We start from the raw sequence: 22,538 nt of genomic DNA, 5'->3' as shown, positions 1-22,538 counted from the left end.
AGTATTCGTATTTAGATAGTCTTATATCTATAGAATTTAGTAGTTTAGAAGTAACGTAGAAAAAAAAGGTAGTTTCGAAGTGAGATAAGAAAGAGAAGAAAGAGAAAAAGAGAAAAGGAGAAAAAAAGAAGAAAGAAAAAAGAGGGGGGGTAGTACCTGCAGAGTAGCAGGAATATGTATTGTGACGACTTAGTTTCTTTATATTTGTTAGTTTTATGAGTAAGAGATATTTGTGAGTTATGCTATTGGTAAGTTGTTAGTTTTCGAGTGGATTGAAAAGAAATTCTGACCAAAATCAATACAATCCCCTGTCTTGAGTTCAATCCTCTCATGGTTCCTTTTATACTGTTGAGATTATTTTAATGGTACTTTCCCCCCCTTTTAATGTAGGTTTATATCTGGCTTAGTCCACCGAGCAAAAGTTGAAGCGTTTGAAAAAATGCTGTGGCGGGTGTGCAGAGGAAACACCATTGTCTCTTACTCCGAAGTGGAAGAATGCTTGGAGGATCCTGATACGGTGAGTAAGACGGCTGGGTTGAGAAAGGTGGCAGCCGAGCCCTGTCAGTCAAAGTGACCTGAGCCAATTCTGGTTTGTTTTGCAGGGAGAATTGACCAAGTGGTTTGTGTTCTTAATATCCTACTGGGGGGAACAAATTGGCCAAAAGGTGAAGAAAATATGTGACTGGTAAGGACAAATATTGTTTTTATCATTGCTGTGAGCCGCCCCGAGTCTACGGAGAGGGGCGGCATACAAATATAATAAATAATAATAATAATAATAATAATAAAATCTAGTTTCTCCCTCATGCTTTGTTCCTTCGTTTCATGTATTTTTAAGGCAATATGTTGAAAAGTTAAGACGGGCGGGAAGGAAGTTGTTTAAACTACATTTTAAAAAATTCCTTGGACTGGAGGAATTGACAGACATGTGAAAACAAAACCTACACATGATAAACCCCAAACTTTTGGGGGGAAGTAAAGTTAATCCTTGACTTTAACCACAATGAAGACCAACATTTCTCAGCGGCTGGTTAGGTCCCACAGAGTCGGCCTTCTCCAGGTCCCGTCAGCTAGGCAACGCTGCCTGGCCGGGCCTGGGGGAAGAGCCTTCTCTGTGGTGGCCCCAGCCCTCTGGAATCGTCTCCCCCCCAGAGATTTGTACCACCCCCACCCTCCTAGTCTTCCGCAAGTCTTTAAAAACTCATCTCTGCCAGCAGGCTGGGGGCCTGTTGAGTGTTATGTCTAGCTCCGGCCAATGTATATGAAATGAATGCGGATGAATTGTTTTAAATATTGGGTTTTAGAACTGATTTTAATTTAGATTTCTTATACATTGTCATTTTGTACCTATTTGGTTGTGAACCACTGCAGTCTAGAGAGAAGGGCGGCATAGAAATTAGATAGATAGATAGATAGATAGATAGATAGATAGATAGATAGATAGATAGATAGATAGTAGATAGATAGATAGATAGATAGTAGATTGATAGATAGATGATAGATAGATAGATAGATAGATAGATAGATAGATAGATGATAGATGGATAGATAGATAGATAGATAGATTGATGATAGATGGATGGATGGATGGATGGATGGATGGATAGATAGATAGATAGATAGATAGATAGATAGATAGATAGATAGATAGATGATAGATGGATAGATAGATAGATTGATGATAGATAGATAGATGATGATGATAGATAGATAGATAGATAGATAGATGATAGATAGATAGATGATAGATAGATAGATTAATAGATAGATAGATAGATTAATAGATAGATAGATTAATAGATAGATTGATAGATAGATAGATAGATAGATTAATAGATAGATAGATAGATAGATAGATAGATTAATAAATATATAGATAAATAGATAGATAGGTAGATTTATTGATAGATAGATAGATAGATAGATAGATAGTAGATTGATAGATAGATGATAGATGATAGATAGATAGATAGATAGATAGATAGATAGATAGATAGATGATAGATGGATAGATAGATAGATAGATAGATTGATGATAGATGATAGATAGATGGATGGATGGATAGATAGATAGATAGATAGATAGATGATAGATAGATAGATAGATAGATAGATAGATAGATAGATAGATTGATGATAGATACATAGATGATAGATAGATAGATGATAGATAGATAGATTAATAGATAGATAGATAGATTAATAGATAGATAGATTAATAGATAGATAGATTAATAGATAGATAGATTGATAGATAGATAGATAGATTAATAGATAGATAGATAGATAGATAGATTAATAAATATATAGATAAATAGATAGATAGGTAGATTTATTGATAGATAGATAGATAGATAGATAGATAGATAGATAGATAGATAGGTTGATAGATTTCTGTTACTAAGTGAGACAGATGTTAAGCGAAATTTGCCTCATTTTATGACCTTTCTTGCCACCATTGTGAAGTGGAGCCCTGTACCATGGTTGTTAAGTGATTCTGTCTTCCCCACTGACTTTGCTCGGTAGAAGGTTGCAAAAGGGGATCAACCGCGTGATCCCTGGGACTCTAACCATCATAAATATGAACCAGTTTGCTAAGCCTCCGAGTTTTGATCCTGTGACCCCCAGGGATGCTGCAACAGTCATGTAAAAAAAATGGTTATGAGTCACTCCTTAGTGCCAGAGTGCCTTCGAATAGTCACTAAATGAACAGTTGTTAGTCAAGGTTTACACGTATAGTAAAAATGGTAGCTGCAGTGTAAAGCTATGGCTTGGTTGGCTCTTTCAATGACTCTCTTTGTGTCCCAGCTACCACTGTCACATCTACCCCTATCCCAGCACTCCGGAGGAACGGCGAGTAGTGATACAAGGGCTCAAAGTTCGCATCCAAGATCTTCATATTGTGAGTTGAAAGTTGCAGTCACAATGCACAGCACTGAAATTTTTTTTAAAAAATCCCCCCAAAACCAAACACAAGATGATGACGCATGCGTAGGGCTGGAAAATTTGCCTTCTGCACATGTGCAGGGAAAAAAAAACCAGGGGAAATTTTTTTTAAAAAAAGAGATAGCGGCATCTGAGTCCGGCACTGCCAGAACCAGTTCCATGACGTCATTGTGATGTCACCAGCGGATTACTATCAGTTCAGGCAAACCGGTCCGAATTGGTCCGAACCCATTCCCGTGGAACTCATTACCGGACTCAATAGGTCAACCCCTAGCCCCCAACATTTCTCCCTTAGACTCTCCACAATTGACCTCTCCAGGTTTCCAAGAGGTCAGTAAGGGGCGTCCATAAGTGCACCGGTGTGCCTTTCGTCCCCTGTCCAATTGTCTTTCCTTTCTCTCACTTATCATATACATTTTCTTCCTTTCGTATATCCTCTCCTCTATTTTTACATATTATCTTTATATATATTACTTCATGTCTATTCTCTTCCATATGTATTGTGTACTGGACAAATGAACAAATAAATAAATGAATAAAATCTCTGGTCATAATCCAGCTTTTGTGGTTTTGCGGCAGAAGAGGCAGTTATTTCACAGAATTAACATGGCTGTATTTGTTTTTCATCCCCGTGGCCTGTGAGACAATATTTACATTCTCCAAGTGGATTTGTTCCTTTTTTAGGATTATTTTCTTAATGTCCTGGAGATAATTCAGCCATAGCACTGAATTCAGGACTCTCATTTTTGCCTTGTTGTAACCTTAAGGAACTTTGTTTCTTAACAGCAGGAAAATATTTTTCTTTTGGGATTATTTAATCCGCTATCAGCTGGGCACCACAAAACTAATAAGCAAATTATTATTATTATTATAATTATCCACAGAGTGGATCTTCTCCGGGTCCCGTCAACTAAACAATGTCGCTTGGCGGGACCCAGGGGAAGAGCCTTCTCTGTGGCGGCCCCGACCCTCTGGAACCAACTCCACCCAGAGATTAGAATTGCCCCCACCCTCCTTGCCTTTCGTAAGCTGCTTAAAACCCACCTCTGCTGTCAGGTATGGGGGAATTGAGATCCTCTTTCCCCCTAGGCCTTTACAATTCTATGCATGGTATGTATGTATGTCTGGTTTTTATATTAATGGGTTTTTAATCGTTTTTAGTATTAGATTACTATTCTACACTGTTTTATTGTTGCTGTTAGCCGCTCCGTGTCTCCGGAGTGGGGCGGCATACAAATCCAATAAATAAATAAATAAATAAATAAAATAAATTATTTATTGGATTTGTATGCCGCCCCTCTCCGGAGACTCGGGGCGGCTAACAGCAATAATAAAACAGTATATAATAATAATCCAATACTAAAAACAGTTAAAAGCCCATTATAATAAAAAACCAAACATACATACAGACATACCATGCATAAAATTGTAAAGGCCTAGGGGGAAAGAGGATCTCAATTCCCCCATGCCTGGCAGCAGAGGTGGGTTTTAAGCAGCTTACGAAAGGCAAGGAGGGTGGGGGCAATTCTAATCTCTGGGGGGGAGTTGGTTCCAGAGGGCCGGGGCCGCCACAGAGAAGGCTCCTCCCCTGGGTCCCGCCAAGCGACATTGTTTAGTTTAATCCCCCAGAATAGAGCTAACGAAAGTCAAACTCTGTTAAAAGTTGCTTTGCCCTGCAGTTTGCATAACTGTTGCCTTTCTGTTTTTCTTAATGGAAACCCCCCAAAGGTGTTGCAGAAAACCGAAGACTATTTACGGCAAGTCCTGTGCAAAGCTTCCGAATCGATCTACACCTGGGATGTGCAGGTGAAGAAGATGAAAGCCATTTACCACGTGCTGAACCTCTGCAGCTTTGACGTCACCAACAAATGCCTCATTGCGGAGGTCTGGTGTCCCCTGGCCGACCTCCCCAACATGCGCCGCGCACTGGATGAAGGATCCGTGAGTCCAGCCTTCCCTGCTCCACCCGTCAGGGTTCCCAGTAATAGATCCATTGACTCCGAGACGGCTTTAATTCCTCAAACGTTGCTTTTATTGGGAAATACGAGGGTCGTCCAGAAAGTAATGCACCACATTTTTTTTCCTTCAGCAATTATTTATTGAACACAATGTCACTTAGGCACAAGAAAGAATTATGTTTCTTCTTTTCTTTTTTCCCAAAAACTTTATTTTCAGTAAAAAGACATACAAACTTACAAACATTTAAACACATAGTAGGGGTTACAATTACCCCTCTTTTCTTGAAGTCAGTTTTTAATACAGAAAAAAGGATAAAATCTTAAATTTATTTATTTATTAATCAGATTTGTATGCCGCCCCTCTCCGCAGACTCGGGGCGGCTCACAGCAATAATAGTACAATGTAAACAAATCTAATATTTAAAGTTTAAGTTAATTTAAAACCCCAAAGTCAAACTAATATTCTAATTGAAAAGAAGAATTTTGTTTGCATATTCTAATAAACATAAAGTTAAATTGATAAAAAAGAAAAACCAACAACAATCGTAACAACAAAAAAGATCAATAACATTTGATTATATTCATACAGTTTTCATTACCTTATTTTCACCTTTATTCTTATCTAGCCATGTATAAACTTTATCCCAAATGATATAAAAGTCAGATTCTTCTTGATCATTCAGCCTTCTTGTCATCATATCCATCTCTGCACAATCCAGAATTTTTTTAACAAGAATGATGTTTCTTCTACACTCCCTGTTTTTCCACGTAATCTCCATCCCTTTCTGTGGCCTTCCTCCAGCGAGACACAAGGGCGTGTATGTCCTGTCGGTACCACTCCTTGTTCTGGTCACAAAGCCATTTCTGCATTGTAATAGCCTCCCCCTCTGTGCCCAGCAACTAACTGTACTTCTGTCGATTGCAGATTCTCCATAAACTGTACACAAACATTTGTGAATGTTCCCAAGAGTGAGAAATTCAATGACTTGTAACGTACGTCACTTACAGATGCCATTTCGAAACACTGCTGCAGCTACGTTCTCTGAAGAAAGGCAAAATTCACACATGCACTCCTAACAATTCAAATAATGTATATCTAAAGTTTCACATTCGTACCATTACTGTAGATTGAGAAAAAAAAAGTGGTGCATTGCTTTCTGGGCGACCCTCGTACCATATTGGCACGGATCTGGTGAAAAACGTCCACGTTTTTTCACCTCATTAAAAGTAAAATATTTTCTGCTTTCTCAAAACAATCAGTCACGAGGTCCAATCACCGTGCAGGCTGAAAAGCGGGTGCGCATCACTCCAGGTGTAAGAATGTCCTTGGTTCTCAAGAGAAAGTGTTTTGTTTTGGCTACAAAAATTCCCTCTATCTAAAATTCCCCCCCTCCCTGACCTTTGGCTCAAGTGTGGCAACGCCCAAGTGGACGAAATGGCTTTTGGTGAGGACAGCTTCAGGGTTGACACCAGGGATGGGTTCCTACCAGTGCGATCCGGTTCGCTTCTCCGGGAGTGGCCTGCCGATTGCGTAATTTTGGCACGACGGCTCCAGAGCTGTTTTTGCCGATCCATGCGCACCTACATCTTTCTCCTATTCTATTTTTTGGTGATTTTTTGGCTCTCTGTTGTCAGTCAAAGAGCATCATGTGGGGAATTGACTTTTAAATTTTATTATTAGATTTGTAATGTATTGTATTATTGTTATGTTGTGAGCCGCCTGAGTCTTTGGAGAGGGGCGGCATACAAATCTAGTATATTATTATTATTATTATTATTATTATTATTATTATTATTATTATTATCCATTAGTCACCAAGTTACATCTCCTTGGGTATTAGACAATACAGGATCTTATGCATGGGTGGGATTGGGTTTTATCTCGTGGACTGTGAATGATCAATTGTGTTGTTTCATGGCCTCCGTGCTTTTATGGAGGTCTCCTCCAGAGCTGTTTGCAACTGATAAGGAAGCAGGTCTTCCAGGGCGGGGAGGGAGAAATGTTTGGAATGTCACGTAGGACTTCATTGTTGATCTGTGCTTGCAGATAGACAAAGGATCAAACAGCTCAGAGAGCTTATCACAGAATGTCGCAGTTATCTTAAACAATGTCGTTTGGCGGGACCCAGGGGAAGAGCCTTCTCTGTGACGGCCCCGGCCCTCTGGAACCAACTCCCCCCAGAGATTAGAATAGCCCCCACCCTCCTTACCTTTCGCAAGCTCCTTAAAATCCACCTCTGCCGTCAGGCATGGGGGAACTGAGATATTCTTTCCCCCTAGGCTTCTACAATTTATGTATGGTATGTTTGTATTAATGTTTGGTTTTATAAATAAGGGTTTTTTAATTGTTTTAGTATTGGATTGTCGCATGTTGTTTTTACCACTGTTGTTAGCCGCCCCGAGTCTACAGAGAGGGGTGGCATACAAATCCAATAAATAAATAAATAAATCTAGCGTGGTTTGCCAGCCACTAGGGTGCGCTATTCTGTTTCCACACTCTCTGAGCATGCGTGGAAGGAAATCGTCCCTCTGCGCATGCGTGGAAGCAGCATTGCGCTTGCCTGAAACGCCATGATGCGTACGCAGCGCACTGGCAGGAAAGTAAGAGGAACCCGCCTCTGCTTGATAGCATCTCTGCTTCCGCTCTTTTGGGGGCAGGTTCACCCATTCTACGAAGAGCGTTAAATTGGGTACCGCCCGCATAATCATGGGTTTGTTTACTTCTGTCCCCAGAGGGCGAGCGGCGCCTCTGTCCCTTCCTTCATGAACACCATTCCGACAAAGGAAACCCCTCCGACTTTGATCCGGACCAACAAATTCACCGCGGGATTCCAGGACATTGTTGACGTCTACGGCATTGGCAACTACAGGGAAGTCAATCCCGGTGAGTCTCCATGGAAAATGGCGAACTGCGTGTTTACGTTAAAGTAAAGTAATAAAAATAAGCTTCTTCATTGCTTATTTGACCCCTATGACAATCATTAAGTGTCGTACCACATGATTCTTGACAAATGTATCTTATTCTTTTATGTACGCTGAGGGCATCTGCACCAAGACAAATTCCTTGTGTGTCCAATCACACTTGGCCAATAAAATTCTATTCTAAAGTGGGCTCTTTCCACCTGTATCCTCTGGCCTGCCTTCCCTTTCCTGCGGCCTTGGTTAAGATGTTCATAAACTGGGAGAGCCAGTGGTAACAAGGTCAGCCAATGAATAGGCATAACAACTCAGTCTTATAGGAGCTAACTACTTCTGAGTTTGTGCAGAGAATCAAAACTGGTATTTAAGCTTAAGGGTGGGTGTGGTTCCAGTCTTCACTCGGTCCTCTTCGAATTCTGCCACCCTGAACTCCGCTGAAATGAAACTAACTGTTCCCTGCTGCCTGTAACTGATTGAAGAAGGACTCTGCTAATAGTTTATAGTTTGTTAGATTTGAATGTCGCCCCTCTCCGAAGACTAGTGGTATTGTTATTATTATTATTATTATTATTATTATTATTATTATTATTATTATTTATTAGATTCGTATGCCGCCCCTCTCCGCTCAAAAAAATAAAGGGAACACTTAAACAACAGAATATAACTCCAAGCAAATCAAACTTCTGTGAAATCAAACTGTTCGCTTAGGAAGCAACTCTAGTTGACAGTCGATTCCACATGCTGTTGTGCAAATGGAATAGTTGTGCAAATGAAATATTCAATGAGAATATTTCGTTCATTCAGATCTAGGATGTGTTATTTGAGTGTTCCCTTTATTTTTTTGAGCAGTTATTCTGTTTATAAAGAAGTTATTGAATCCAGCTGAATCAGTCATCTGTGTATGTGCTTCTAGTTTTGATTTTACAACAAACTTTTAATAGCCTTGTGAAGTCAAGTGGGTTTTGTGTTAGCAAAAGAGTCAGAGCGTTACCTGTAAAGTGGAAGTTTATCCAACCTTGGCCACTTTTAAGACTTATGGGCTTCAACTCCCAGAATTCCCCAGCCAGCCATGCACGTGGGGGAGAATCCCAGGGGAGCATGTAATTTGCAATAAATAATAAATACACGTGAATTTCACAGCTCTCTTCACCATCGTCACGTTCCCCTTCTTGTTCGCCGTGATGTTTGGAGACTGCGGACACGGCTTCCTCATGTTTCTCTTCGCATTCGCCATGATTTTGTTTGAGAAACACCCCAAGCTTGTGAGGTCGCAAGACGAGGTATGGAAAACCTGGACTTTGGGGTGGCTGGTGCTCTACGGGTTCATTTGTGGTTTGCGGGGGTGTTCTGCCAGGGTGTTTCAACCGCCCGTAATTACAGGGTAATTAGTCCAGGAAGACACACACCACACAACAAAAGGAAAACCCAAAAGTTTTTATAAACAGAAAAACAGAAGCAGCTCCCTTTTTAAATGTCAAAGGGATTTTCTGGTACACACAAGGCACAGGTGAAATGCAATCCAATTGCTCACCCAATAACTGGGAAATTGAGTCCAATTCTAAAGTCCAGAGAGTCCACACACAATCTTGAACAGCACAAAAACCACGATCTTGACGAAACAATGAATCAGATAAACTGCCATGAGGCTAACACACCAGGCTGCACTTTTATCTGTAGCACTAATTACAGCAGCCCCACCAAACCACAGGCGGCCTCATTTTCTCTTGTAATAATCCTTCAGTTGTTGTCTCCTATGCATCACTCTACGCATGCGTGGATGTGTCATTAATTCTTGTTCAGAATCCAGGGATGACACAGATGATTGATCTCCTCCTGGGCTGTCTGCCAAACTCCCCTCTTCCCTGTCACTCAGGTCAGAGGAGACAGATTCTACTGGAAGCAAAACGGGCCTGCGGCATGTGGATGTCTCCCCCACATCCACCTCCACATTGCTTGGGGCAGGAGCTGGGCCATAGCTAACCACAACGGGGAGTGGGAACAAAATCCTGGGTTTTTTTTTTCTGCAGTAAGGAAGAACATGGGACCTTTGGCGCCTTCTTGAGTTTGGTGGTTTTCTTGCAGATGTGACATGACAGGGTTTCCAGCAAACCTGGGAAATCAGGGAATTATCAGGGAAACCGGCAGTTTGGGAAATATTGGAATTTGTGAAAAAAATGGAATAAATGAGGAAAAATAAACTGTATTAAAATGTTTAAAAGCCAGGGAAAAATCAGGTTAAAAAAAACCTGATCGCACTGCCTGGCAGAGTCAAGCCAAAATGAGCCTAACTGTGGCAATAACTTGCTTCCTCAGCTGCCGATATTTCTCCACGACTTAGCTGTTTGGTATGGCCTCATCTACGACCGCGGCCTTAACTAGATCGCAAGTTACAGATCGCGAGTCTAGGGAGAGGGGCGGCATATAAATCCAATAAATAATAATAATAATAATAATAATAATAATAATAATAATAACTATTATTATTATTATTATTATTATTATTATTATTATTATTATTATTATTATTACAGGGAAATGTCAGGGAATTTCAAAATGCTTTCCCCCCTGGACACCCTGCATGACCTATAAACAAAGTTTGTTTATTTATTTATTTATTTATTAGATTTGTATGCCGCCCCTCTCCGTAGACTCGGGGCGGCTCACAACAATAACAAGAACAATGTAAGAACAAATCTAATAATTTAAAAAACACTAAAAACCCCATTATTAAAAGCAAACACACACACAAACATACCATGTATAAACTGTATAGGCCCGGGGGAGATGTCTCAGTTCCCCCATGCCTGACGGCAGAGATGGGTCTTAAGAACCTTACGAAAGGCAAGAAGGGTGGGGACAGTTCTAATCTCCGGGGGGAGCTGGTTCCAGAGGGTCGGGGCCGCCACAGAGAAGGCTCTTCTCCTGGGTCCCACCAAACGACATTGTTTAGTCGACAGGACCCGGAGAAGGCCAATTCTGTGGGACCTAACCGGTCGCTGGGATTCGTGCAGCAGAAGGCGGTCTCGGAGATATTCTGGTCCAGTGCCATGAAGGGCTTTATAGGTCATAACCAACACTTTGAATTGTGCCCGGAAATTGATCGGCAACCAATGCAGACTGCGGAGTGTTGGTGTAACATGGGCGTATTTAGGGAAGCCCATGATTGCTCTCGCAGCTGTATTATGCACGATTATTGTAAACAGTGCCCTAATCAAGGAACTGCCAAACAGTGAACCATCTAACCAAGAATTACTAAGAAGAATATAACACGCACAACAAAAAAAACAGGGCAAGTTGTTTGTACATAAGCCAGAGAGCAAACCCCACTCCCTCCTAGCACTGATGAGGTTACGTAGATAGGTCATGAAAAGTCGGAGAGCACCGGTTCAGCTCTGAGCTGCAAATATTATCTCGTCAGGAAGATTCCAGTCTTTGAGGTGTTTCTGGTGAGAGTGAAGCGTCCCTCTTTCTGTCCACAGATCATGAAGATGATTTTCCAAGGGCGATACATCATCATGCTGATGGGATTGTTCTCCATCTATACCGGCCTGATCTACAACGACTGTTTTTCCAAATCTTTGGTCATATTCAGCTCAGGGTGGCATGTTTCGCAAATGCCCGGCATGGATTGGAGGTAAGTTGTGGCTGTGAACCTGGGTTGGGTTTCACTTCTGAACGTCCTCGATATCCAGAGAGGGTTGAAGAGCCAGCCTGCTCACCGGCTCTTCATTCTTTGCTGTGGACCATCAGCTCTGAGGGGTCAGTTCACTTAAGGTTTTCTGAGATGGCTCTGAATTGTTACAAGCAACAGTGACAACTCTGTGACTTCAGACTGCAATTCCCAGAATTCCTGGGGCAGTATGACTGTTCTGTCGGGCTCTCTGGCAGACTCCTCCCAAAAATTCACAGGGACAAATTTCAAACACACACAAGTTTGAAAATTCAAAACAATGTTCTTTATAATGAAAATTCACTTAAACTCAGCCCTCTTTTGGTATAGCAAAGAGCACTGATCTCCAAACAAACTGGTAATTGGTACAAGTCCCTTATCAGTTCTGTGATACTTAGCTTGCAGCTGTGAGGCAATTCACAGTCCTTCTTCTTTCACAAAGTGAAACACACTTTGCCCTGGTTTAGTTTCCAAGCGGGGAAAAATCAGCACACAAAAGGTCCAAGTCAGTAAAGCAGACACGAAACACAAGGATCAGATAATCCTCCACAATGGCCAAACCCACAGGCTGCTCTTTATAGCAGCTTCACTAATGACCACAGCCCCCCCAACCACAGGTGGCCTCATTTTCTTTGATAATAATCTCTCAGTTGTTGCTGCCTATGCATCGCTCTCCGCATGCGTGGCTGTATCATTAACTCTTGTTCCGAATCCAAGGAGGAGCTAGAGAATTGATCTCGTTCTGAGCTGTCTGCCCCACTCTCCTCCTCCCTGTCACTCATGTCTTCTTGGTCAGAGGAGCCTTCATCAGCAGATTCCACCGGGGGCAAAACAGGCCTTGCAGCATGTGGATGTCTCCCCCACATCCACAGTCCATGGGGCAGGAGCTGGGCCAGAGCTAACCACAACAATGGCCGGCTGGGGAATTCTGGGAGTTGCACACCGCAGGTGGTCAACCTACCAGAGTTGCCCACCCCGTTTATGTAAGGAGACTAACTTTAGACAGAGTCCAGGGTGCAAAGCAAACCTGGAAATCGGGGAATTATCAAGGAAATTGGTGGTTCAGGAATTATCAGGGAATTCGTGAAAAAAATGGAATAAATCGGGGGGGGGGGAGCCAAACATGTATTAAAATGTTTAAAAGTCAGGGGAAAATCATGTAAAAAAACCCAAAAATGGATTGTGCTGCCTGGCAGAGTCAAGCAAAAATGAGCATAGCTGTGGCCACAACTTGCTTCCTCAGCTGTTGATATTTCTCCATGGCTCAGCCGTTTGGTATGACGTCATCTACGACCATGGCCTTAACGAGATCGCAAATTATGGGGAAATGTCAGGGAAATATCAGGGGATTTCAGAACCCCCCTGGCCACCCTGACTGACATTTTGGGTGCTCAGAATGCCTCGTCTCACCCTCCGATTCTGTTGTGTGTGCTTTCTTTCGTTTTTTTGAAATTGTTCTAGCAAGGCAGACCCGACGAATCCGTTTGTGACTCTGAATCCGAACGCGAGCGGCGTCTTCACCGGCCCTTACCCTTTCGGCATAGATCCGGTGAGTGACTTCCCTTGAGACGTAGCTGTCTGTCTGCCTGTCAAAGACCCTTGATGGAATTTATGAAGCTTCGATGCTGCTCCGGAAAATTAAGAGATTAGAACGGCCCCCACCCTCCTTGTCTTTCGCAAATTACTTAAGACCCACCTTTGTCGCCAGGCATGGGGGAGTTAAGTTATCCTTTCCCCCTAGGCCACTACAAGTTATGCATGGTATGTTTGTGTGTGTGTTTGTTTTTTTATAATAAGGGTTTTTTAGTTGTTTTTATTAATTGGATTGTTCATGTTGTTTTACCACTGTTGTTAGCCGTCCCGAGTCTGCGGAGAGGGGCGGCATACAATAATAATAATAATAATAATAATAATAATAATAATAATAATAATAATAATAATAATAATAATTACAGCCCCTCCCTCTGCCCAGTGATACCTCCGCTGAAATTTTCCTATGCTGTTGTTGTGCGCCGGACGGTTTCCTTCAATCTTTCAATCTTTTTTTTAATTCTTCCTGTTTCTCTTCCCTTTCAGATATGGAGCCTTGCAAGCAACCGGCTGACTTTCATCAATTCCTTCAAAATGAAAATGTCAATCATTCTTGGCATGGTGCACATGCTCTTTGGGATTGCCCTGGGGGGCTTTAACTACGTGTGAGTATGGCCAGGATGAAACAGGAATAGGTGTGTCCTTCAACAGATAAAATTTCATCATCAATACAGTTTCATAAAGGAAACGACTTTTTTTCTCTTTTCCGGATGAACTGCTTCCCCTTTAAGGCCTTTGGTGCCATTCAAACCTGTTGCATTATTTTTCCCATCAACCTCCAGTGAGTCCAGCCACTGATCACATTAGAAACATAGAAGTCTGACGGCAGAAAAAGACCTCATGGTTCATCTAGTCTGCCCTTATACTATTTCCTGTATTTGATCTTACAATGGATATACGTACTGTATGTTTATCCTAGGCATGTTTAAATTCAGTTGCTGTGGATTGACCAACCACGTCTGCTGGAAGTTTGTTCCAAGGATCTACTACTCTTTCAGTGAAACAATATTTTCTCACGTTGCTTCTGATCTTTCCCCCAACTAACCTCAGATTGTGCCCCCTTGTTCTTGTGTTCACTTTCCTATTAAAAACACTTCCCTCCTGAAACATATTGAGCCATTTAACATATTTAAATGTTTCGATCGTGTCCCTCCTTTTCCCTCTGTCCTCCAGACTCTACAGATTGAGTCCATTAAGTCTTTCCTGATAAGTTTTATGCTTAAGACCTTCCACCATTCTTGTAGCCCCGTCTTTGGACCCGTTCAATTTTGTCAATATCTTTTTGTAGGTGAGGTCTCCAGAACTGGACACAGTATTATTCCAAATGTGGTCTCACCAGCACTCTATATAGCGGGAAACATTGAGACCGTTGGTAGCTGTAGAATAACATTTTTGAGAGTTAGTTAGTTAGTTAGTTAGTTAGTTTGATTTATTTCTAACAGCATATAATATAACAATACAGTACAATGGCAAAACTGATTAAATTTAAAATTACAGTCTAAAAATCTAGTATTTAAAAAACAGCTGTACTAGTTCAATCATACAGTATATATCTCATTTCGTTGGCCAGGGGGCTGACACCTAATTGCCCCAAGCCTGGCGACACAGGGGAGTCTTAAGACTCTTACGGAAGGCAAGGAGGGTGGGGGCAGTGCAAATCTCCAAGGGGAGCTGATTCCAGAGCGCCGGGGGCCCCCACAGAGAAGGCTCTTCCCCTAGGCCCCACCAAGTGACATTGGCTGACAGGACCTGTGGGTTGCTGGGACTCATACGACAGAAGGCGGCCCCACAAGTAATCTGGCCCAATGCCAGGTAGTTGATGACCCCAGCACTTTTACAATATGCAAGCTATTCATTTATCCTTGTATGAACGCTCTGCAAAACTGATGATTGAAATGGATTTTTTAAAAAATAGAACATCATGGTGAAGAAGGTTGAGAGTTCAATTCTAAGTAGCGGTAGACGTTTCTCTTCTAGGGCACAGGGGGAAAAGAAATCTGCTGTGAACTCAGCGTAGGCATCGGGAAGGGAATCCGACAGTAAATGCTCAGCTCCATCCAGTCGCCCTGATTCTACCCCAAATTAAGAGTCACGCAAAGGGAAGGGCTTATTTTAAACTAAAAGATAAAATAAAGTCACACTTCTTTCCCTTCCTCCTCCTCTCAGGCATTTCAGGAAGACGTACAACATTTACTTGGTGTTCATTCCTCAACTTCTGTTCATTCTGTCCATTTTTGGATACCTGGTGTTCATGATTGTCTTTAAGTGGCTGGCTTACGGCGCTGAAAACTCCAGTTCCGCTCCCAGCATCCTGCTTCAGTTTATTAACATGTTCCTGTTCCACGACAACAAGAACCAAATCCTTTTCTCAGGACAGGTGGGTCCTTAGAACCAAAAAGGTCCACAAATGATCTCTGTTGTTAAATACAGTGGTCCTTCTACTTACGAACTTAATTCGTTCCGCGACCGGGTTCTTAAGTAGAAAAGTTTGTAAGAAGAAGCAATTTTTCCCATAGGAATCAATGTAAAAGCAAATAATGCGTGCGAGTGGGGAAACCACAGGGAGGGTGGAGGAGGCCCTGTTTCCTCCCAGGAGATTCCTAGAGAGGCCCCATGGAGGCTTCTCCCTGCCTTTTTTGGCCCTGTTTCCTCCCAGGAGATTCCTAGAGAGGCCCCACGGAGACTTCTCCCTGCCTGTTCTACAGCCCTATTTCCTCCCAGGAGATTCCTAGAGAGGCCCCATGGAGGCTTCTCCCTGCCTTTTCCGGCCCTGATTCCTCCCAGGAGATTCCTACAGAGGCCCCACGGAGGCTTCTCCCTGCCTTTTCCGGCCCTGTTTCCTCCCAGGAGATTCCTAGAGAGGCCCCACGGAGGCTTCTCCCTGCCTTTTCCAGCCCTGATTCCTCCCAGGAGATTCCTACAGAGGCCCCACGGAGGCTTCTCCCTGCCTTTTCCGGCCCTGTTTCCTCCCAGGAGATTCCTAGAGAGGCCCCACGGAGGCTTCTCCCCGCCTTTTCCGGCCCTGTTTCCTCCCAGGAGATTCCTAGGGAGGCCCCACAAACTAGCCAGGTTGCTATTTAGCCCAATAGTGTAGAATCCGTATTCAACAGAGGTCTTTCGCAGGGCTTTTTCTTGTTTTAAGTTCCCAACCAAAATTGTAACCAGCTGTGTGTAATTTTCCTTCCTTTCTTTCGAAACAGATGATTGTTCAGAAGTTTCTGTTAGTGGTGGCCGTCCTCTCTGTCCTCGTTCTGTTTTTTGGGAAACCACTTTATTTGTACTGGTTGAGCAAAGGCAGCCAAAGCTTTGGCTCCTACAGAGTAAGTATCGGGAAGGTAAATTATATACTTCCCCTACACACACACACACACACACACACACACACACACACACACACACTGTATCCTGCAGCATGCCAGGGCTCTCTCAATCAGCGTAAGGAGCCTCCAGTCTAATTGATAGATAGGGAAAAGGCTACATTTGAAGGGAAAGACACTTTGCATAAGCTTAACACCTGGCTACAACTCCCTGAAGCACATTGTGCGTTTTCCAGTGCCTTACGCCTTGTGTTTCAACGTGGCCCTTAAAATGTTGAGCTGTGTAGCTTTTTTGGCAGGGTTGGAAGCTGTTTAATAATATAGCAATAGTTCTTAGACTTCTACACCACTTCCTAGTGCATTTCCAGTCCTCTCTCAGTGGTTTACAGGGTCAGCCTCTTGCAAACCTCGTCAGTCAGTCAGTCAGGGAGGGAGGGAGGGAAGGAAGGAAGCCAGGAAGGCAGAGTGAAACAATTTATATACCGCTTCCTAGTGCTTTTACAGCCCTCTCTAAGTGGTTTACACTTTACAGGGTCAGCCTCTTGCAAACCTCAACAATCTGGGCCCTCATTTTACCCTCCTCGGAAGGACCAAAGGCTGAATCAACCTTGAGTCAGGAGGAAGGAAGGAAGGAAGGAAGGAAGGAAGGAAGGAGAAAAAGAAAGAAAGGAAGGAAGGATAGAAAGAAAGAAGAAGGAAGGAAGGAGAAAAAGAAAGGAAGGAAGGATAGAAAGAAAGAAGAAGGAAGGAAGGAAGGAGAAAAAGAAAGAAAGGAAGGAAGGATAGAAAGAAGAAGGAAGGAAGGAAGGAAGGATAGAAAGAAGAAGGAAGGATAGAAAGAAAGAAGAAGGAAGGAAGAAAGGAAGGAGAAAAAGAAAGAAAGGAAGGATAGAAAGAAAGAAGAAGGAAGGAAGGGGGAAAGGCAGAGCGAAACAATTTATATACCGGTTCACAGTGCTTTTACAGCCCTCCCTAAGCGGTTTACAGAGTCAGCCTCTTGCCCCCAACAAACTGGGCCCTCATTTGACCCACCTCAGAAGGAGGGAAAGCTGAGCCAACCTTGAGCCACTCAGAATCGAACTCCTGGAGTGACCAGTGAGTTAGCCCTGCAGTGCTGCATTCTAACCACTACACCATTTTACAGCTCTAATAATTGTTTGCTGATAGATGTATGAGAAAAGCATCCGTGAAACCCCTTCAGAAAAACCTCCTTTTTCCCCTCCCCTCTACCCGCAGAAAGGCTACCGCTTGGTCCGGAAGGAGAGCGAGGAAGAGATTTCTCTCTTGACCGCTTGTGAAATGGAAGAAGGAGCCGGCCCTTTGAACAACAGGCATAAGACTGAAGACAAGGAGGAGGTGGGCACTGCGAGTCTTTCCAGTATCGTGTTCCATTTAAAAAAATATATATTTTAATTGAAAAGGGGTCATTTTGGTTTGATCTATAGCCTACGCCAGCACAGGACTGCTATGTAGGGCTGTACAGATGCAATTAAATGCAGGCAATCCACAACTTGAGCCCAACTTTTGTGTTGTTAAGTGAGACAGTTGTTTAAATGAGCTTTGCCTCTTTTTACGGCCTTTCCTGCCACTGCTTTTGAGTGAACAGGCCCAATGTTGAAGGTTGTGGGTTTAAAACCTGCGCCCGGGCTGCCGCCCCACTTAACTTTGTTGTTGTGAGCCGCCCCGAGTCTGCGGAGAGGGGCAGCATACAAATCTAATTAATAATAATAATACTAATAATAACACGCCGTGTCTTTTAGTTCAGCTTTGCCGCCACGTTGATGGAACAGGCCATCCAGTCCATTGAATACTGCTTAGGATGCGTCTCCAACACCGCTTCCTACCTGAGGCTCTGGGCGCTCAGTTTGGCCCACGCCCGTAAGTATCCCGTGGGATTTGAACCATCATAGTAAGTGCGGGACCGCTTTCTGCCACTTGAGTCCCAGTGACTGTTAAGATCCCACAGAGTCGGCCTTCTCCAGGTCCCATCAACTAGACAATGTCGCTTTGCGTGGCCTGGGAGAAGAGCCTTCTCTGTGGCAGCCCCGGCTCTCTGGAATCAGCTTCCCTCCCCCCCCCTCGGAGATTCACATTGCTGCCACCCTCCTTGACTTCTGCAAGAGTCTTAAGACCCATTTGGGTTCCCAGGTTTGGGATGATTAGACCTTAGCCCCCTGGCTGATGAATGTTATGCATGGTTGTTGTTTGAGTTGAATCAATTAAGTATGAGTTGGATCAATTGAGTTGAATCAATTACGTAAGTATAATGGATTTTTAATATAATTAAGGATTTTGTATGTATGAGTGGTTCTTTAAATTGGGGTTTTTTAGATTGTTTTTAATATTAGATTTGTTTACATTGTCTTTTTATATTGTTGTTAGCCGCCCCGAGTCTTCGGAGAGGGGCGGCATACAAATCTAATTAATAGTAATAATAATAATAATGATGATGATGATGATGATGATGATGATGATTATTATTATTTTAGAATAGTTTACTTAGTTTTAATTAATTGAATTTAGCCTACTGTATTGTATTGTTTCTTTTAATATGTTGTTAGCCGCCTCGAGTCCTCGGAGAGGGATGGCATATAAATACTATTAATTGATTGATTGATTAATGGCTAACACAGCTTTGCCGTGAATGCCACCTGGGCCTTTAAAACAGGACAGACGAGGCATGTTTTCCTCTGGGAATTACAACTGTCGTCAATACAAACCGTAGGAACATAAACTTTGACCACGTGACCTGGAGATGCTACAGGGGTGTTGAGTGCGAGAATGTGCTGCTGTAACTTTGAACAGTCACTAAACAAGTGGTGGGAAGTCAAGGACTTGTTTTAAAGATGGAAAAAAGACCAGGATGGAGAAAAGTTATTTGCAACTGGTTGTTAATTGTTGCATCAGAAGGCAAGATATTTCAGACAAACGGTCGTCCAGTCTCATTTTCGGTCATTAATGCCAAGAGGGTTAAAAGTCTTTCTTTCTTTTTAATTGGGTCTCACACATCCGGCAAAGCAGATGAGCCTTTGATTGACATGCACGTGTCTCTTCCTGTCTCCAATTTAGAGTTATCCGAAGTGCTCTGGGCAGTGGTCATGAAGCTTGGCCTTCAAATGGACGCGGCCTACGGGATCTTGCTCTTGGTCCCGCTTTCAGCCTTGTTCATGATCCTCACAGTGTTTATTCTCCTGGTCATGGAGGGCCTCTCCGCTTTCCTGCACGCCGTGCGGCTCCATTGGTAGGTGGCTTCTTTAAAACCTAACTCCTAGATAAGTTTCTAGTCCAAGGTTTTTCGAGACCTTTAGATTGGATTGGATTGAATTCTTCATTTGGCCCAGTTGTGGTTAGACACACAATGAATATTTATTTATTTATTTTATTTATTTATTTACTGGATTTGTATGCCGCCCCTCTCCGTAGATTCGGGGCGGCTAACAACAGTGACAAAAAACAGAATGTAAAAATCCATTAGTTCCAGAGGGTCGGGGCCGCCACAGAGAAGGCTCTTTCCCTGGGCCCCGCCAAGCGACATTGTTTAGTTGACGGGACCCGGAGAAGACCCACTCTGTGGCACCTAACTGGTTCTTGGGATTCGTGCGGCAGAAGGCGGTCCCTGAGATAAACTTGCCCGGTGCCATGTAGGGCTTTATAGGTCATAACCAACACTTTGAATTGTGACCGGAAACTGATCGGGAACCAATGGAGACTGCGGAGTGTTGGTGTGACATGGGCATATTTGGGAAAGCCCATGATTGCTCTCGCAGCTGCATTCTGCACGATCTGAAGTTTCCGAACACTCTTCAGAGGTAGCCCCATGTAGAGAGCATTACAGTAGTCGAGCCTCGAGGTGATGAGGGCATGAGTGACTGTGAGCAGTGACTCCCGGTCCAAATAGGGCCGCAACTGGTGCACCAGGCGAACCTGGGCAAACGCCCCCCTTGCCACAGCTGAAAGATGTTTCTCTAATGTGAGCTGTGGATCGAGGAGGACGCCCAAGTTGCGGACCCTCTCTGAGGGGGTCAATAACTCCCCCCCCAGGGTAATGGATGGACAGATGGAATTGTCCTTGGGAGGCAAAACCCACAGCCACTCCGTCTTATCAATATGTCTCCAGTATAGAAGCTTTTAGTGTACATGCAGAGCAACAGAATGATATAACAATACCAGTAAAAGGGGGAGTTAAGAAGATAGTAAGAAGGATCAGTAATATAACTATAGCCACACTACATGGGTTAACTCTGTGCGTTAATACACACTGACGTTGGGCGGCACTGAGAGAATTAGGTGTTCGATGTTATGTTTAAGAAATTTAAATTTAAATTTCTACATGTGACGTATTACTTTGTTGTGAGCTGCCTTGAGTCTCAGGTTGGCATAGAAATCTAATGAATAAAATAAATAAAAATAATAAATGGGAGTTTTATGGGGGTGTGGGGGAGAAGGAATCTTTCTTTTCATGACCCTGAAAAATGTTCAGTTCGAAAGTGTTTTTCAGCTGGCCCCAACTTGGTTAGTGAGGAAAGAAAGACTTAACAAAAGTGCATTTTACTACATGACCGTAATCATGGCAGTAAGGTTTGATGCCCAGATATCTCAGGGATCAGATTTAGCATGCTCACTTTATTTATTTATTTCTTGTTTCAGGGTGGAATTCCAGAACAAATTTTACACGGGCGACGGCTACAAGTTCACTCCTTTCTCCTTCCAAGACATTTCTTTACATTTTGATCGGTACATCGCATAACTCTGGCTGTTCTCGGCAGTAAATCGGTCGGGCGTGGTTTGAAAACAATCATGTACGCTGACCTCATCGTCGTTCAGCACCCCGCAGCAAAAACCCTCACTGATTTTGCCTTAAAATGCAGCCAAATAATTTTTTTCTAACAACTCTTAAGCGCCTCTTACTTGGACTTTGCAAATATGAGACCTTTCGTAAGCAGCGGGCATTTTTTTTCCTTTCGTAAGCACTTTTACGTTCATTTCGAAACTGACCAGAACTCTTTGATTGCTGCTTCTGAACTGTAGCTGTTTTCAAGAACTATTTATTTTCTCTCTAACAAAGGCTTTCAACGGTATTACTTTGTATAATTCCTTGGGAGGGGAAGTCCCTCTGAATTTTTTCTTTTTCTTTTTACGAGAGCATTAGTGAGTCACCGGAGATTATTCCTCTGATTAATTCATTCTTCTGTTCCTCTGGAATTGCTGGAATTTGAGGAATAAAATTGTGTCTTTCTAGGAAACCACTGACGGTTTTTCTCTTGATCCAAAACACGGGCTTTTTGCACATTTTCAACACATTTTTAAAGAAAAACGAACATTAAAAATGCCGGGCTCTATTTTTTCCTCTCTCTCTCTTCTTTTTACAATTCTGAATAGAAGAGAGATTGAAAACCTACTTGAAATTTACAGAGGGAAATAGAAATATTGGGCTCTGCTTTTTTTCTTTTTTACAAGATGCATTCTAGGCAATATGGGTTTCTGTTCTGAAGCCTGGAATCACTGGAATTATTCTGGAAGCTCTGATAAATCTACCAGGCCTTCTACTATGGGGAAAATCCTGGGATTATAGAAAACCTTCCCAGGATAATGAAGATGTTTTCCTGTCTGACAGTTTGACAGCTGCGTGTCAAACTTTGGCGGTTTAAACCTCGTGGGCTTCGACTTCCAGAACTCCCCAGCCAGCCGTGCCTTCTGGGAATTAAAGTCCACCCTTGCTGGCTGAGGAATTCTGGGAATCAAAGTCCACAAGTCTTTAAAAGTTACCAAGATTAGACACTCCTTTGCCACAACGGCCTCCATTAATCCAGGCTGTTTTAGCTGGGATACTGCACACTCCTTTTCTGTGACATTGGCAAACATTAGATTTATGTTTAACGTAAGCCCAAAGTCAATTTTCTGTTAAAATACACTTTTTTTTGTTATGCACAACAGACCACTTAAAGGGTAGGTTTGCTGGGTGTTTTTATTTTAATGTATTAAAGGGGAGGTATTTTACCGTAAATAATTTTATAAGTGCCAATGCAATCTAATCTTCAATAAAAGCTATTTGGTGCATTTGGAGAATGGGTTTTCCGGTGGAATCCGGGTTTGCAGAGAAGGCGGTGTTTGCTTAGGGGAATGAGATCTGCCTGGCTG

General features: G+C 42.7%; 1 protein-coding gene across 1 annotated transcript in view; it reads left to right on the top strand.

Annotated features, from left to right (window-relative positions):
• The window catches only part of ATP6V0A2 (ATPase H+ transporting V0 subunit a2), a 28,219-nt gene extending 6,576 nt beyond the window's left edge, over nt 1-21,643 (top strand). The window contains exons 6-20 of the mRNA XM_070763147.1: nt 391-517; nt 603-685; nt 2,809-2,902; nt 4,675-4,887; nt 7,638-7,788; nt 8,964-9,103; nt 11,303-11,457; nt 12,955-13,042; nt 13,570-13,688; nt 15,250-15,460; nt 16,284-16,403; nt 17,637-17,756; nt 18,161-18,278; nt 19,470-19,641; nt 21,048-21,643. Of these exons, the coding sequence (XP_070619248.1) occupies nt 391-517; nt 603-685; nt 2,809-2,902; nt 4,675-4,887; nt 7,638-7,788; nt 8,964-9,103; nt 11,303-11,457; nt 12,955-13,042; nt 13,570-13,688; nt 15,250-15,460; nt 16,284-16,403; nt 17,637-17,756; nt 18,161-18,278; nt 19,470-19,641; nt 21,048-21,147 (2,011 nt within the window). The 3' untranslated portion in view covers nt 21,148-21,643. The remainder of the gene's footprint in view (nt 1-390; nt 518-602; nt 686-2,808; nt 2,903-4,674; nt 4,888-7,637; nt 7,789-8,963; nt 9,104-11,302; nt 11,458-12,954; nt 13,043-13,569; nt 13,689-15,249; nt 15,461-16,283; nt 16,404-17,636; nt 17,757-18,160; nt 18,279-19,469; nt 19,642-21,047) is intronic.
• The last annotated feature ends 895 nt before the right edge of the window (nt 21,644-22,538 follow it).

This window comes from Erythrolamprus reginae, chromosome 10, assembly GCF_031021105.1.
Source record: "Erythrolamprus reginae isolate rEryReg1 chromosome 10, rEryReg1.hap1, whole genome shotgun sequence".
NCBI lineage: Eukaryota > Metazoa > Chordata > Lepidosauria > Squamata > Dipsadidae > Erythrolamprus > Erythrolamprus reginae.
Note: the sequence above shows the minus strand (reverse complement) of the source record. Positions and strands in the feature narration are given on the sequence as shown.